General features: G+C 60.3%; 1 protein-coding gene across 8 annotated transcripts in view; it reads left to right on the forward strand.

Moving 5' to 3' along the window:
- Window positions 1-14229, forward strand: part of CCDC187 (coiled-coil domain containing 187) — a 54758-nt gene that overhangs the window by 21048 nt on the left and 19481 nt on the right. For all 8 annotated transcript variants that reach the window (XR_011432627.1, XR_011432626.1, XM_070251680.1 and 5 more), the window contains 6 exons: window positions 393-480; window positions 5014-5126; window positions 9757-9839; window positions 10157-10270; window positions 11134-11255; window positions 11380-11471. Coding sequence is in view for 6 of the 8 variants with exons in the window: in XM_070251680.1 (XP_070107781.1) it covers window positions 393-480; window positions 5014-5126; window positions 9757-9839; window positions 10157-10270; window positions 11134-11255; window positions 11380-11471 (612 nt within the window). In the remaining 2 variants the exon portion in view is untranslated. The remainder of the gene's footprint in view (window positions 1-392; window positions 481-5013; window positions 5127-9756; window positions 9840-10156; window positions 10271-11133; window positions 11256-11379; window positions 11472-14229) is intronic.

The following is a 14229-nucleotide window of genomic DNA, read 5'->3' on the forward strand; positions in this document are numbered from 1 at the left end:
GCCTGAGGGGACCTCACTTTCTCCCTGCCCTTTGGTTTCTTCTCCCGAAAGGGAGGATACAATGACAATACCACAGCAGTTGTCCAGGCCATTTGAGGGGGCACGTAGGTGACAGTCCTGGCCCAGCACACAGCACATGCTAAATTTTGCCTCAGCCTCAGCCACTGTCACTGTCTTGGCTCAGGCTGGAGGAGGGGTGAGGCCTGGTCCTGAGGCTGGTGTGCCCACCGCCTCCCTGCCCTGCCTCCCGTAGAGGGGCAGGGAAGTGGACGGGGCACCAAGGGCCCTCCTGCTGTGGGGCAGGTGCCCCTCCCTCGCTCCTGGCCCACCAGCAGCCCCTCCCCTCCTGCCGACATGTGGGAGGTCAGGTCCTGGTGCCCATCTCTCCAAAGGCTTCATGGAGGACAGGCGTTCGGAGCTGGACAAGAGGCTGGCGAGGAGTGCAGCTTCCTTCCAGACCCTCGGCCCCTTCACAGGCAGGTAAGCCTGCGAGCACCTCTGTGCGCCCTGGCCATGCCGTGCATTGGGGCCTGCCTCTCATGGCCCTCAGTGCACAGCCTGTGCTGGCCAAGACCAGGAGTCTGGGTGCAGCCAGGCCTGGCATAGGGGAGACACAGCTCCTCACCCATCCGGGAAGAAGCCCCCGACCTGGTCCAGGTCGTGCTGGCTCTGACCCAACGCTGGCCAGGGCAGGGTAGGCAAGCCCCATTCACATGGTAGCTCCTGGAGACCTCCCTGGCTGGGCCGTGTGCCATGAGCCCTTGACCCCAGGCCCCCGCTGAAGAGTGAGCAGCCCCAGACATCCTCTCCTCCCCGTGCTCCTCTGCACTGGCTTGGGGCCTTGGGGAGACACTGCCGGCCAGGCTTTCCTGTGGGGTTGACAGGCTGATTGCATGCAGGGGACACTGGTACAGGCGGTCATCCTGTCATCCTCCCTTGCTTCTTGTGACTTGCATCCCTTGCATCCCCTGCGCTGGCTGTGGCCTTCTCTGGGGACCACGTCACATAGGTCCCTTTGCATGGTCCAGGAGGCATGGGTCCAGATGCAGACAGATGACTGGCCTAGGGCTGGGGTGCTGGGGGCCCTCGGTTACCCCACCGTCCGCCCAGCCAGCCCAGCCTGGGCCTGGGATGTGGCACGAGCAACTGCTTTCGTTGGGACTTTCTGCTCTCCCCACCCTCACCCCAAGACCCCAGAGCCTCGGCCATCCTCTCCCAGCCATCCCTTTGCTGTCACTTCCTGTCCTTTGCTGTGTCCCAGCCCGTTGCACCTCTGGCTTCCCACTCAGGAGGGGCGTCCTTCGGCCCCCGGGCCCCTCTGATCCCTGGGCAGCTCTGGTCCACGGGGGATTCCACAGGTCGGTCTATGCAGGGGAGCTTCTTCTGGCTGACCCCTAACCTTCATTGAGCATCTGTGGCCCCGAGTCTCCCCAGTTCATGAACACGCTCGGGTCTCCTCCTGCAAGGACTCCCTCTGCTGCCCCAAGAACTATTCCTTCAGCCCCACTGCCCACCCGCAGGCCTGGCATCTCCTTCCCGTGCCAGAGCAGGCATGGGTCCCTGTCCAGTCTTCCTCAGTGGCCAGCAGTGCCCTCCTGGTCCCCAGTGCCACCCAGTCCTCCTTCCCATGGCTTCATGGCACGCCATCTCCCCCCAGAGGTTCTGGGACCACTCCCATCCCTCTCAGCTCTGTCCTGGGTCTGATGTGCCCTGGGGCAGCGGTCCCCAGCCTGGCCCCAAGCAGCACTTCCCCACGCAGCCCTGTCCCCTTGTGCAGTCACATGTCCTCCCGGACCCCAGGCTTGACACATCAGAGCTGAGGGTAGGGGGCGTCAGGCCAGTGGGCAGTCTCAGGGGTCTGGGCTTGGCCATTGTCAATATCAACCAGAGCCCACCTGGAACACCTGGGGCCCACCACAGGGGCGCCTCCTCATCCACCTTGCCCAGTCTGTTCCTGGCTTGGTGCCCCAGTTAGGGGACTTTGGGGGCCAGCTGGAGGGTATAGTGCTTAACAGCTAAAACAGAAGGTGGAGACCGCGGGCCGGTCACAGGGTAGCTGTGGAGCGAGGGATCCAGATGGAGGTGGGTTGCGTCTCTGGGGAGAGGGATCCTGACACCCCATCACGTGGAGCTGCCCCAGGGCACTCCGGGGTCAGTGCTTGAAGCTGTTGACCTTGAGCAAAGTCACACGCCCCGAGAGCCTCAGAGTCCTCCCTAGGAAATGGGGAGTGGTCATCTACCTTGAAGGGGAGGGGCTGTTCCCCCTACACTCCCTCAACCACCCTCACCTCTCTCCACCCAGGGCCCGGCCTCAGTCCAGTTGGTGGAACTGAATTGTTGCCACCAGTAGGGGGCAGCATTGGGCTGGACTTCCGTTCTCAGCACACACACATACACATGCACATTCACACACATGCACGTGTGCATGCACACACACACACATACGCTGCTTCCCCTCTGGGCCTGGAGAACAGGCAGAGGGATGGCGAGAATCTTCCAGAGGTTGATCTTGGTGCCCTGATGACCCAGCACCCTTGTTTCAGGGATCAGGGCCCAGGGGCTTGCTGGGCCTCTCGGGGCGTCCAGGAGAGGTCCCTTCTAAAAGAGCAGGCACTGCTGACCACTTCGTGGGGCTGTGGCTTTGTGGCGCTGCCTCTGGTCACCTCACCTGCTGCCTGGGTCTGAGGATGAGGGTCACAGCTCCCGTCTCCAGGGCCTGGTCCTGTCCTGCTGCCTCTCAGGCCAGTTTCTGAGTTGGGGTAGGACGATCTACTCCACCCCGTCCTTTCTCTGCTGGGACCACGGCACTCAGTGGCCGGGTAGGGGCCCAGCCTGCCACCAGCCCTGTGTGTGGTGAGGATCTGGGGGCTTCCCGCCCTCTGAGGGGCTTGGGCCCCAGGATGGCCGGCCACCTCGGCATCTCTGGAAGGAAGACGGGTGGAGCGTGTGCCTCCCCGCAGGCCTTCCCACACCTCATGCGCTGCTTTCAGCAGCCCCGTGAGATGTGTTCTCAGCCCCATTTTACAGGTGGGGAAACTGAGGCTCGGAGAGGAGAAGTGACTTTGCCCAGGATCACATAGCTTGTGTGTGGGCGAGCCAAGCTTCAGACCCAGGGCTTAGACTCAAGAGGCCGCAGTTTTTCCATGATGCCCATCCCCTAGTCCAGCAGTTCTCAAACTGTTCCCTGGGAACTCCTTAGAAATGCAGAGTCCCCGGCCCGCGTTGGCCCTCCTGAATCTGATACACCTGGGGTGGGCCCAGGGATCAGTGTTTTCCCAAGTCCTCCAGGTGATTCTGGTGCACACTGAAGTTTGAGAACCGTCACCCTAGAAAGTCCAGACGAGTGGTCAGCAAGCCACAGACCCCGAGGCCCACCACCTGACTTTGTAAATAAAGTTTTATTGGCACACAGCCCCGCTCATCACTGATGTAATGAGCATGGCTGCTTTCATGCTGCAACGGCAGAGCTGAGTCATTTCCCCAGAGACAGGCACCGTGTGGCCCACAAAGTGTGATCTTTACTGTTTGGCCCTTTACGGGAGATGTTTGCTGACCCCGCTCTAGGTAACTGAGAGAGAAGCTGATCAATTGATGGCAACTGAGGGCGTTCCCTTGCAGGAGGTAGCTCCTTCCTGCCGTTTGTTGATCTGCTCGGTGGGGGTTGGCATCCTCAGTTCAGGATTGGGAAGGAGGGAGCGAGCCTGAGCCTGGAGAAGACGCTGCAGCGACCTTGTCCCACCTCTCCCTCCATGGGCACACATTCCTGGAGCAGCCCCAGCCCCAGCATCCCTGGGGTCATCCCAGATTCAGCCCCTGAGCCCATCGGCACCTCTCTTCTCAGGCCCAGGGCTGCTCCCTCTTTCTGGAACACTCTTTTCCACGCCATCTCCCCTACAAGACTGTGAGCTGTGGGGGCAGGGCAGGGTGGTGAGTCGCCCCATTCCCCGCTCCCACAGCACCGGGCACACAGCAGGTGCTCCACAAACACCTGTGGCCTGTGGGCCCCGAGGGCTGCTGGAGGGGGCCAAGTCCCCGCCCCGGTCTCCATGGCCCACAAGTGTTGTGGTGTTTTCAGTCGCTCAAGCAGGCCCTGGGTCACCGTCTATCCTAAGAAACGAAGCGAGGCAGGGAGGTGTGCACCCGTTCACACGTTCATTTTCTGTGCCCCTAATACCCCTAATCTGGGCAGCTGCTGCCCGCCTGCACTCGATGGCTCTCCCGCCCCACCTGGGCTGGGGCCCTCTCAGGAAAGGCCCACCGTCACACCTTCCTCCTAATCCTGTTTGTGGAACAAGCTTGCCCCGAGGGATGGCAGGTTTCTGAGTCCTGCCAGCCTGCTTTGACTCCTGCCTCCTCTGTCACCCGGCTGGCTCAGGCCCCTCTATGGACAAGGCGGCAGTGCCAGCCATGAGAAGATGGTGGAGAGGGTTAGAGCTGGTCTGTGAACCCCGCTGCGCTCTGGGCCTGGTGGCCAGTGCTCCTTAGCAGACGGCAGAGGGGCTGACAGAGGGGAAGAGCATGCCCCAGGCCGGTTACTCCCAGAGCAGCCGCTTGGCAGCTTCCCCCAAAGGGCCCTGCCCAGGAGCAGACCCAGGGCAGGCGTGGGCTTCTGGGCAACGGGCACCCTGATCCCAGTCCAGCGCCCAACAGTGACCATGGAAGTCAGACCTAGGCCGCCCTCTGTCCTGCCGGGAGCTGGTCCCCCAGGCTGCCAGTGCACAGCCCCAAGCCGCCACTTCACAGATGAGGCCCTGCTGAGCTGGTGGACACTGCAGGTGTCAGCATCTGGAGGTGCCAGCTGCTCACGGCTGCCCTCCTGTCCCTCTGCCCACAGGCCCATCCCCCTTAGGTCTCTGGCTCTTGGGTCCCACCCTGGACACTGTGGGGGTCTGAAAGCTGTTTCAGGCCACAGGAGCCCAGATCAGATTCCTGCCCCCGAGTCCCCTGGCTGCCTCCCACCTCATGGATGTTCATTGCCCGACCCTGCTCACATGTGTGTTTGTGTGTCCCCAGCTCACGAGGGGTGCCAACCACACCGGACCCTACCTGCGGCTCCCTGCGGCTGGAGGAGATGCCATCGGCCAGAGGGGCGGGCTTGGTCACGCCCTGGACCATCCGGAGCTGTGGTAAGGGCGAGCCTGCAGACAGGGCCTGGGCTGGCTGGTAGGGTGACCAGAGTGGTCCACCAGGGACTCCCTCCACCGCCCGACGCTGCAGTGACGTCCTGTGGATGTAGAAAGAGACTTTTCTATGTGGAAAGCGTCTACGCATCAGTATTAAAGTTTTTGGGAGGCTTGTGGTACCCAGCTGTTTGCTCTGTGCTGTTGCCACGCCTCTGCCTTGATTGATAGTTCCTCCGAGGGGGCCAATAGCTTCTTTCCTTACCAGCGGCTCCTGGGGCCGCTCTGCAGACGCCACCCTGCAGACGCTTTCTCAGACCCCGTCGGCAAGGCTTCTGCCTTCTGTGCTGCTGAAGGATGTGTGTTCCTGGGTTACAGCTGAGGGGACTTGCTCAGGGCCACAGAGCTGGAGCATGGCAGGGGGCATGGGAGTGGTGCCCCTGCCCGGCATCCACTCCTTCCTGGGTTTGGGGCTTCGTCCTGTCAGCAGGCTGGGCCCGGGGCCCCGGGGCCTGCTCAGTGGGATGTGGGCTGGATGTGGGGACATTTCCGCCCAGTGCGGGCTCAGCGAGGGGTGGCTGGAGGGGCAGTCACAGCAGCTGGGAACTGAGCACTGACTCTGAAAGGCCTGGGATGGGCGTTTGCTGGTTAATTGCTGTTTTTCGGTTGAGTTTCTTCTAAAGTTTTAAAAATGGGAGTAAAACATGCTCATGTCTTGCTGTAAGAGAATCGAGCAGTGCAGGTGCGTTCTGAGTGAACCACTAACCCTGCCCCACCCCGAGGGGCAGCCCCACATAAAACCTGTACTTCCTTATGGGCCAGGTGGGGGCTGCCCATCCCCCGGGGGCAGCGAGGCCTGTGGGGCCTGTGGGCTGTGAAAGCCCAGGGGGAGTTAGCAGCCCCAGTTTTACCCTGGTGCCTGCGGAGGAGGGCAGGTGGGAATTTCAGCCCTGGGCTCTGGAGTGCCACAGACCTGGGTTCATAGCCGTTCCACCACGGGGCAGCTGGAGTGTGGCGGGCCCTTCCCGCAGGAGCGGCTTCCCTGGCAGACGCAGGGCCCCAGGCCAGGCAGGGCAGAGGTGCCTGTTTCAGGGCTGGCAGCAAGAGCCCTCTGTGGGCTGCAAAAACACTCCCGCAGGCCTCCTTGAGTCCACCCGGGGAGTGTGGGTGAGCTGTGGACGTACGTGCATGTGTGTGTGTGTGTGGAAGGAGCCTGTCGGGCTCACCCAGGCCTCTGAGGGAGGAGGGGTCTGAGTCACCCCCATCCCACACCTAGTCTCTCTCCCTCCCTTGCCTCTCACTCTGGGGGACTCTCCCAGCCTGCGGTGGGGCTGCAGTGGGAGCCCGGCCTGGGCTCTGCCTCTCCCAGTCTCGCAAGGGGCCAGGAGCCTCAGCAGCCCCCCAGGACACTCACTCCTCCCTCCCTCATTTGACACATACTTGCCGGGCACCTGTTGTGCCTGGCACTAACCCGAGACCAGACCCCACCCTCAAGGTGCCTGCCTTTATGGGGGGGTGGGGCGGGTGGTCAGAAGATGCACAAGTGACAATGCACAGCACCTCAGGTCCACAGCGATCAGTGCCAAGGAAGAGAATCCACCGGAAGCGGGTAGATGCCTAGCTGGAGCTTCCAGCTGCCCCTCGCCTGAGGAAGTGCGGCCCAGAGATGGGCAATGATGTGCCTGGGGGCACCCAGGGACGGGCTGGGACCAGGGCTCAGACCTGGATGCCAGTGCTCTGTCCCCCCCAACTCTGTGCTTCTGGAAGGCTGCCTGAGCAGGGGGCCAGCCAGCCTCTGGGAGGGTCCAGGGCAATTGCTGACCACAGCTGGGTGGCCGCCTCCTGGCCAGGATCCTGCAGAGGGGTCAGGCTCTGGCCCTCCCCCCGCAGGGGGCAGCCCTCTCCCTACCCGCAACCCCACCGACATCCCTGCGGAGACGAGCAGCAGCGGTGGCTCCTCCATCTTGGGTGGCCTGCCTACTGTGGGGGCCACGATGCCAGAGCCCCTGTGGAGGCTCCGCCAGGGGCACCCTGCAGCAAGGTAGGGGTGCGGTCCCGGGAGCCACCTGCTTTGGCAGCTTCAGGGGACAGTGGGGACAGCCCCTCTCTCCACTGCGTCCACACCTGGGCCCTTGGCTGCCTGAAGACCTTCTCCAGGGCTGGTCTGATGGCAGCTGGAGCAGCTGCCAGGAACCTGGGCACAGCTGTATGTTCCGGAAAGCTGGGAGAGCCCAGGCAGCCCCAGCCCCTCTTGACCATTGGCTTCCCCCATCTGTCAAATGGGGTGATGTGAGGACCCAGGGAGTTAAGACAGAGCCAGTCGGCTGTGAGGACAGCCTCTGTGGTGCCATTAACTGCTACCACTGCTGGCTGGCTGTGCCAAGTCCCTCCGCCCGCCTTCCCTGTGCTTGGGTCTGCTGTCCAGTAGAGCTTTCTAGGCTGAAACATCTAGACCAGCGCTGTCCTACAGAACTTACTTTTTAGACTCAAACATCTAGACCAGTGCTGTCCTATAGAACTTTCTAGACTCAAACATGTAGCACAAGATTGTCTAATAGAACTTTCTAGACTCAAACACCTAGACCAGTGCTGTCCAACAGAATCTTCTAGACTCCAACATCTCGCACAGAGTTGTCCGATAGAACTTTCTAGACTCCAGCATCTAGCATTATTGTCTAACTGGACTTTCTGTGATGAGGGGGATGTTCTAAATTCCGGGCTATCCAGTATGGTAGCACCAACTACACGTGGCTGTCTAGCCATTGAAACATGGCTGATGTGACCGAAGGGTGGAATTTTACATTTCCTCTTCTTGTAAGCTTAGACGTAAACGGGACGTGTGTCTGCCGGCTGCCGTGTGGGATGGCGAAGCCCTCGCCTGAGACAAGGCTCTCCCGCCAGGGCGGGTGTCTGTCAGCTTCATTCGGACTTGAGGCCGTGATTCTCCCGGCCTCAGCCCTATAACTGAGAACGTACGCGGTTGTCATCATCATCCTCAGCAGCAGCAGCAGCAGCGTTGGCAACAATAACAACTTCCACCTGCTGAGCACTCATTACTTCACCCCATTGGCTCCTGAGCTGCTGGGTGCTTTCGGGCGGCTGTGGTGCTGGATTCTTGGGGCTCCTCCCCAGTTGTCATTAGAGGAGTTTGGAGCGAGACCACTGCTGTCCTCTGCTCAGCGGGTGACTCCGGCAGTCTCTGGGGGCTGCCAGCAGCTTGGCAGGCCAGGGCCGGGCCGATCTTGGGGTCAGTCTGCTTTCTCCTGGGTCACGGCTCAGTGCTCAGAGGCACGCAGCTGTGTCTCCCTGGAGACCTGTCGGGGTGCTGGCACGGCCAGAGATGACCAGGAATGCCCTTCCTCAGCCGAGGGCTGGGGCCTCGGGCCTCTGGAGCTCTTGGGAGCCTAATGAGTGGGAACTCAGGCTGGCGGGGCTGGTGGCGGACTGGGCACCTTCTCTGGCTCCAGCTTCTCTCGAGGGCCACAAAACAAAAGCAAGGGAGGGTTTTTCCCTTCTCGAGGAAACTTCAGCTCAGAACAGACACTTGAAACCAGTTCCTAAAAGTGCTGTCATTTCCTGTGGGGGCCAGGTAGCTGGGATGAGGGAGGGAGGGAGCACTGCTCACATCACTGAGCGTTCAGTACACCCCAGGCATCCGGAGCCTGGCTTCTCCCCTGGCTCGGTGCTAGTGTTCTCTCAGCTGCCAGGGAAGTGCCCAGGAACTGGTTTAGCTGTTGTTCACAGCTCTTTAACTGCTCTAGCGTGGAGAGCTGAACTGCTCTGTTCTGGGAAGGAGAGTGCAGGGAGAGAACGCTATTCTCTCTGCATACTCACCAGCCTATCCAAGGGGTCCTCAAGAGGGCTTCGCCATTCAGACTGGGAGCTGGGCCCTGAGAGTGAGCCCACCATGCTCCGTGCCCTCCTCTGCCTGCTCTCACCAGGACCCAGGCAGAGAAGCTGGAGGGTGGGGTGAGAAAGGAGCAGGAGCACACTGGCCACCCCCCCCCCGCCCCCACCATGGCGTCACCCCTAGAGGCAGCCTCCATGGGGCCAAGGAGCATCAGCTGTGTGCAGAGTGCAAGCTGGGCCCTCGGGGCCACCAAAGGGAAGAAGTCTCTGGGCTGCCCTTGGGGACTTCCCCATCCTGGGGGGTGAGGTTTCCACAGTGACTCTCTGGAACAATCCCAGAGACCCCAAGGAGCCCTCAGCCTGCACCTCTCTGCGCATGTTACCCCTAGCTCCCCCCCAATGACACCCCGCCGAGGCTCCGGTGAGCTAGTGACCTGCTCCAGGCCACCCAGTAAACGCAGGCCTAGCCCACCCAGTGAATGCAGGCCTAGCTGAGGTCTGTCTGGTGGCAAAGTCCTTGTTCACAGCCGCCGTCGTCTCTGCACACTCGGCCGTGGCTCCTGGGGGGGAGTGTGGCCAAGGGTCTGGCAGAACGAGCCCCTGGGGGAGGTCGAGGTGATGCCGCAGCCATCTGTCTCCTTCTGCCTCTGCGGCCCCTCCACAGAGGGCTGGCTGTGGTTGGAGGCCAGCCCAGCCCCAGCCCCTGGACTCCTCCCTCTGTGCCCAGCAAGGGGGGCCCGAGGGGGCCCCAGGCCGCTCACTGCCCGCTTCTCCATGGTTTCTGCAGGAGAGTGGGAGCCTGGCGGGCTGCGTTCCGGTCACCTTGCCGACATCCAGCAGAAGTTCCTGCACTTTCTCGAGTCACTGAAGGTGTGTCCACCCCTGTCCTGTCCGGCTGATGACAGCTGTGTCCCTTTAGGCCTCTTCTGTTTTGGGTGAGCTGGGAGCAGCCCTTGTCCCCCTGAGGCTGAGCAGAAGAGGCTCCAACGCAGGGAGTTGTTGAATTAGAGGCGGGGGAGGCTGGCGAGAGCGGGGAGCAAGTCGGCGGGCTGGAGGGAGGGCCCGCCATGTGTGGGGTCCTTGGGAGGGCACCCACCTGCCCTCTCCAGCTGAGGGCTTGCCGGGGAGTCATGGGGGGCAGCCCGCCTGGGCCTCCGAGAATCCTGAGGCTCGGGCCCCCCCTGCAGCTGGAGCAGCAGAAGCAGGAGCGGGCACTGGCCCTGCTGCGGCAGCGGGCGAAGCTGGAAGTCCAAGAGACGCAGAAGGCCCTGGATGAGCTGCTCTTCAAACACCGGCTGCAGGTCAGAGGCCCTCCAAGGGCCTTCCCGAGCAGGCGCCGCTCCCGCCAAGGGCCAGCGCAGCCCCTCCCGCCCCCTGAGCCTAAGGCCCGCCTCGCGGCATGGGGGCCGCCTGCCTTTGAGGAGGGTGAAGCTGGGGAGGCTGCAGATGTGCCGCCGACTGAAGGGGGGCTCTGCCTCCCCCCACCCCCCGCCGAAGAGCAGAGTGCTCTGCCTGCTGGGGGCCGTCTCAACAGGCTATGCAAGGACACTCATTTCAAAGCAGAAACAGGATGTTTTGGCCTGCTTATGTCCTGGGGGCACCTGGCTGGGGGCACAGATGACTGTCTGAGTGTCCCGTGTCCCCGGCTGTTGGCATCTGAGCTGCAGGCTCTCCACTGGAGCTCACAGCCAAGGTGTGTGGGTGCTGATCGGAAGGGAAGGGGACCCACGTCTGAGCCCGCCTCTGCCCAGCCCCTTGTGCTGGCATCGTTGAGTCCATCAGATAGGCAGCACTTGCTGGTCAGGCAGTGGGGCAGCACCGCCCCACAAAGGGGAAGACGGCACCAAGCCTAGGGCTAGTGGGTGAGGACCAGGAGGCCGCTGTCTGTGGTCTGCTTGGATGTGACAAGCCTTCTGAGAAGTGACTCTTTCTTTTGTGTCCTTGATCTGCTGGGCACCTGCCACTCTCCCCCCACTGCCATGCTTGGCTCTCTCTGGTGGCCGGGGAGGGGGCTGTTGGCCCCCCGTGGAGGTTGGACAAACGAGGTCCCTGAAGTTGGAGACCTGCCTGGCCTCGGGCTCCTCCCAGGGACCCGGCCTGGCCCCCTGGTTGTGAGGCTGCCTCGTTCGTCCTCCACAAGCATGCCGCCTTCCTGTGCTCACAGCTGCTGATGGAGAAACACTCCACCCAGGCCCGGCTGGAAACGGCGTCAGAGCCTGAGTGGCCACGGGAGTCTGGGGACCCGGAGCTGACGACCCCTCGGAGCAGCATGACAGCTAGACCCAGGTTGGGTCCAGGGCGGGGGCCCACGGCCCCTCCCAACGTAGAAGGGAGCCGGTGGGGGTCTCGGACAGGCGTCAGGGCTGGTGCGGCGGGAGCTGGGAGTCTTCTGCGCTTTCTCACCCGGCAGATCACACCCCCCCCTGGGCGGAGACGACGCTGTGCCCTCCCAGGGCCCCGAGGAAGGGCGGGAGAGTCCCGCAGGCAAGTCAGCTTCTGCAGGTGAGCGTCCTCACGCCACCCCAGGCGCTTCACCTGTGCCCGGAGCACCTCCCTGCACGGACCCCGAGGGGGTACCTGAGTCAGGCTCACAACAGAGAGGCCCCCAGTGAGGGGTGACTTGCCCAAGGCCACACGGTGAGGGCAGAACCGGGATTTGAAACTAAGTCTATCTGATGCCAGAACCGTGTGACTGACCTTCGGGAACACTGCCTCCTGCTTGTAAGGGCAGGGTGGGCACCCACTGAGCCAGCAAGTGGACACACAGCCACCGTCCCCACCCACACTGACCTGGGGGACAGTGAGCCTGGATCTCAGCAAGAAAGCTTTCAGTGACATGCTCCGTGTAACAGCCCAATCCCAGGGGCCGTGGCCGAGTAGAGAAGAGCATGGGGGTGTCCTCCGGCCCTGCGCACCCCGCTCCGGGGCAGAGGCGGCCTCAGCGCCTCCAGCCCTGCTCCTAGCAGACCCCCAGGGTGGCTGTCCCCATCTCCCTGAAGCTCTGGTTACAGCCTGTCTCAGCCCCTTCCTGGAGCAGGGGATCCTCCGCTCTTCCAGGCCCACCAGTGGGCCTGCTCCCTCCCTGAGTGGTTTTCCCTGAGGCCTCTCAAGTGCCTGGCCCGTAAATATCCGGGCCAACTCCCCTGACTCTGTGTCCCGTGTTGGCAAATAGGGGCCCTGCAGGCATGGCCTTAAACCCTCCCAGAGCCTCCAGCCCTCGGCAGAGCTGGTGTTGGCAGGCTGTGAGCTGGTCACTTCGCTGCTCCTGTCATGAACTCCTAGTTTAATTTCATCATGCTCATAAAGCATTTTCATATGACTCTGCATGAAACTGGGGTTTTTCCCAGAATCTGGCCTATCTTGGTGGATGTTCCAGGTGCTCTTAAAAAGAATGGGTTTGCTGGGTTTGCTGCTGCCGTTGGATGGAGTGTTGTTCAAACCTACCGTATCCTCTGGATTTTCCTGTCAATTCTTGAGACAGGGTGCTGAAGCAGCCACCGTAACTGTGGATTTGTCTATTTCCCCTTGCCGTTCTTAGCTCTTCTTCCTTCTTCTGAGGCTCTGACATCAGCACATAAACATTCAGGATTATTCTGTGCTGATGCGTTGCCCCTTTCTCATATGTCATTATGAATAACCCTCTCTACCCCGGCAATACGCTCTGCTCTGAAATCCACTGTGTGACACTAATCTGGCTGCTCCAGCTTTCTTGTAACTGGTGTGCACGTGGCGTGTCCTCCCCCTCCTCCTCCTAACTTAGTTGTGTCTTCGTATTTCAAACGCGCTCCTGTAGGCGGCGGAGAGCTGGGTCTGGCTACGTTTTCCCTTATCCGATCTGGCGATCTCTGCGTTTCCATCGGAGCCTTGCGCCGTGTGCGTTTAACACGATTATCCCGATGGGCAGGTTTGAGTCGATCATCTTGCTCTGTGTTTTCCTTTGTCTCATCTGTCTTTTGTTCCCTTCTTTCTCTTTTTCTGCCTCCTTTTGTTAAACAAGTTTTCTTTTATGATTCTATCTCTGTGGTTGGCTTCTGGCCGTAACTGGTATCTGGTGGTTGCCTGGACTCATGGTACATGCGGTCTACCTTCCAGGGACGGTCTGCCACTTCGCCTCCAGACGGCTCTTCCAACACCCCAGTTTCTCCTTTTCTGGACTTCCATGCTGTTGTCATGCATTTTACTTTTTGTATTTTATAAATTCCACGATACATTGTTGTTAAAGACTCAAAGATCTTTTAACTGTATGTATACACGTATGTATACATACACATGTGGAGACACATACATATATGTATGTTAGGCCTGCACATTGGGCCACTTGCAGCTGTGAACTCAAAAAGCTCTGACCTTTTTTGGGGGGGATGCTTTTTCCGTCTCTGTGTTTCTTTCACATAGTTTCTGTTGCTATGTCTTCAAGTTCATTAATCTTTTCTTCTGCAACGTCTAATCTGCTGTTAATCCCATCAAGTGTCTTTCATCTCAGATGTTTTAGTTTTCATCTCTAAAAGTTCCATTTGGACCTTTTTTATATCCTCCATGATTCTACTTAACTTTTCAAACATATGGAATATGCTATAAAAACTCTAAATGTCTTTCTCTGCTAGTTGATCGATTATTCTCACTGTGGGTCATGTTTCCTGCTTTCCACACACCTGCTGGATGCTGCGAAGCTCCCCTTGTTGGATGCTGGATGGGCAGGTTCCCACACGCACAGTCAGAAGCTTTGTTCCGGGAAGCAGTTACTCGGAAGCTGGCTGATCCTTCCAGGTCCTGCTTTTGATCTGTTAGGCGGATTCAGAGCAGGGCTCTGGCTGGGACCAAAGCAGGACCTTATGTGCACTCTGCCCTAAGACCCGTGAATCATGAGATTTCGCAGCCGGGCTAGTGGAGACCAGCATAAGTCCCACCCTCCTGTTCCTTCTGGATGCTTTTTACCCTATCACCTACATGTGATCACCGATCGCGGAGGCTTAAGGGAGACATCCCACAGATCTCCTGGGTTCTCTCTGTGTGGCTCTCTCCTCTCTGCTGCTCCATCCCACGAGCTCTAGCTGCCTTGGTCTCTCCAGACTCTCAGCTCCATTTTCTTTACCCAGGGGGTCTGCCAGCCTCTGCCTAAGCTCCCCTTCCCTGCACTGCAGCCTAGAAACTCTCTCCAGGCAGCAAGCTGTGGCAATCAGAGGTCTCACCTCATTTGTTTTCCATCTCTCAGGGATCGCTGTGCATCGCTGTGCTATGGTGCCTGAGGTCCAGTGTCTGG

The sequence above is a fragment of the Equus caballus genome, chromosome 25 (genome assembly GCF_041296265.1).
Source record: "Equus caballus isolate H_3958 breed thoroughbred chromosome 25, TB-T2T, whole genome shotgun sequence".
In the NCBI taxonomy this organism is placed as follows: Eukaryota; Metazoa; Chordata; class Mammalia; order Perissodactyla; family Equidae; genus Equus; species Equus caballus.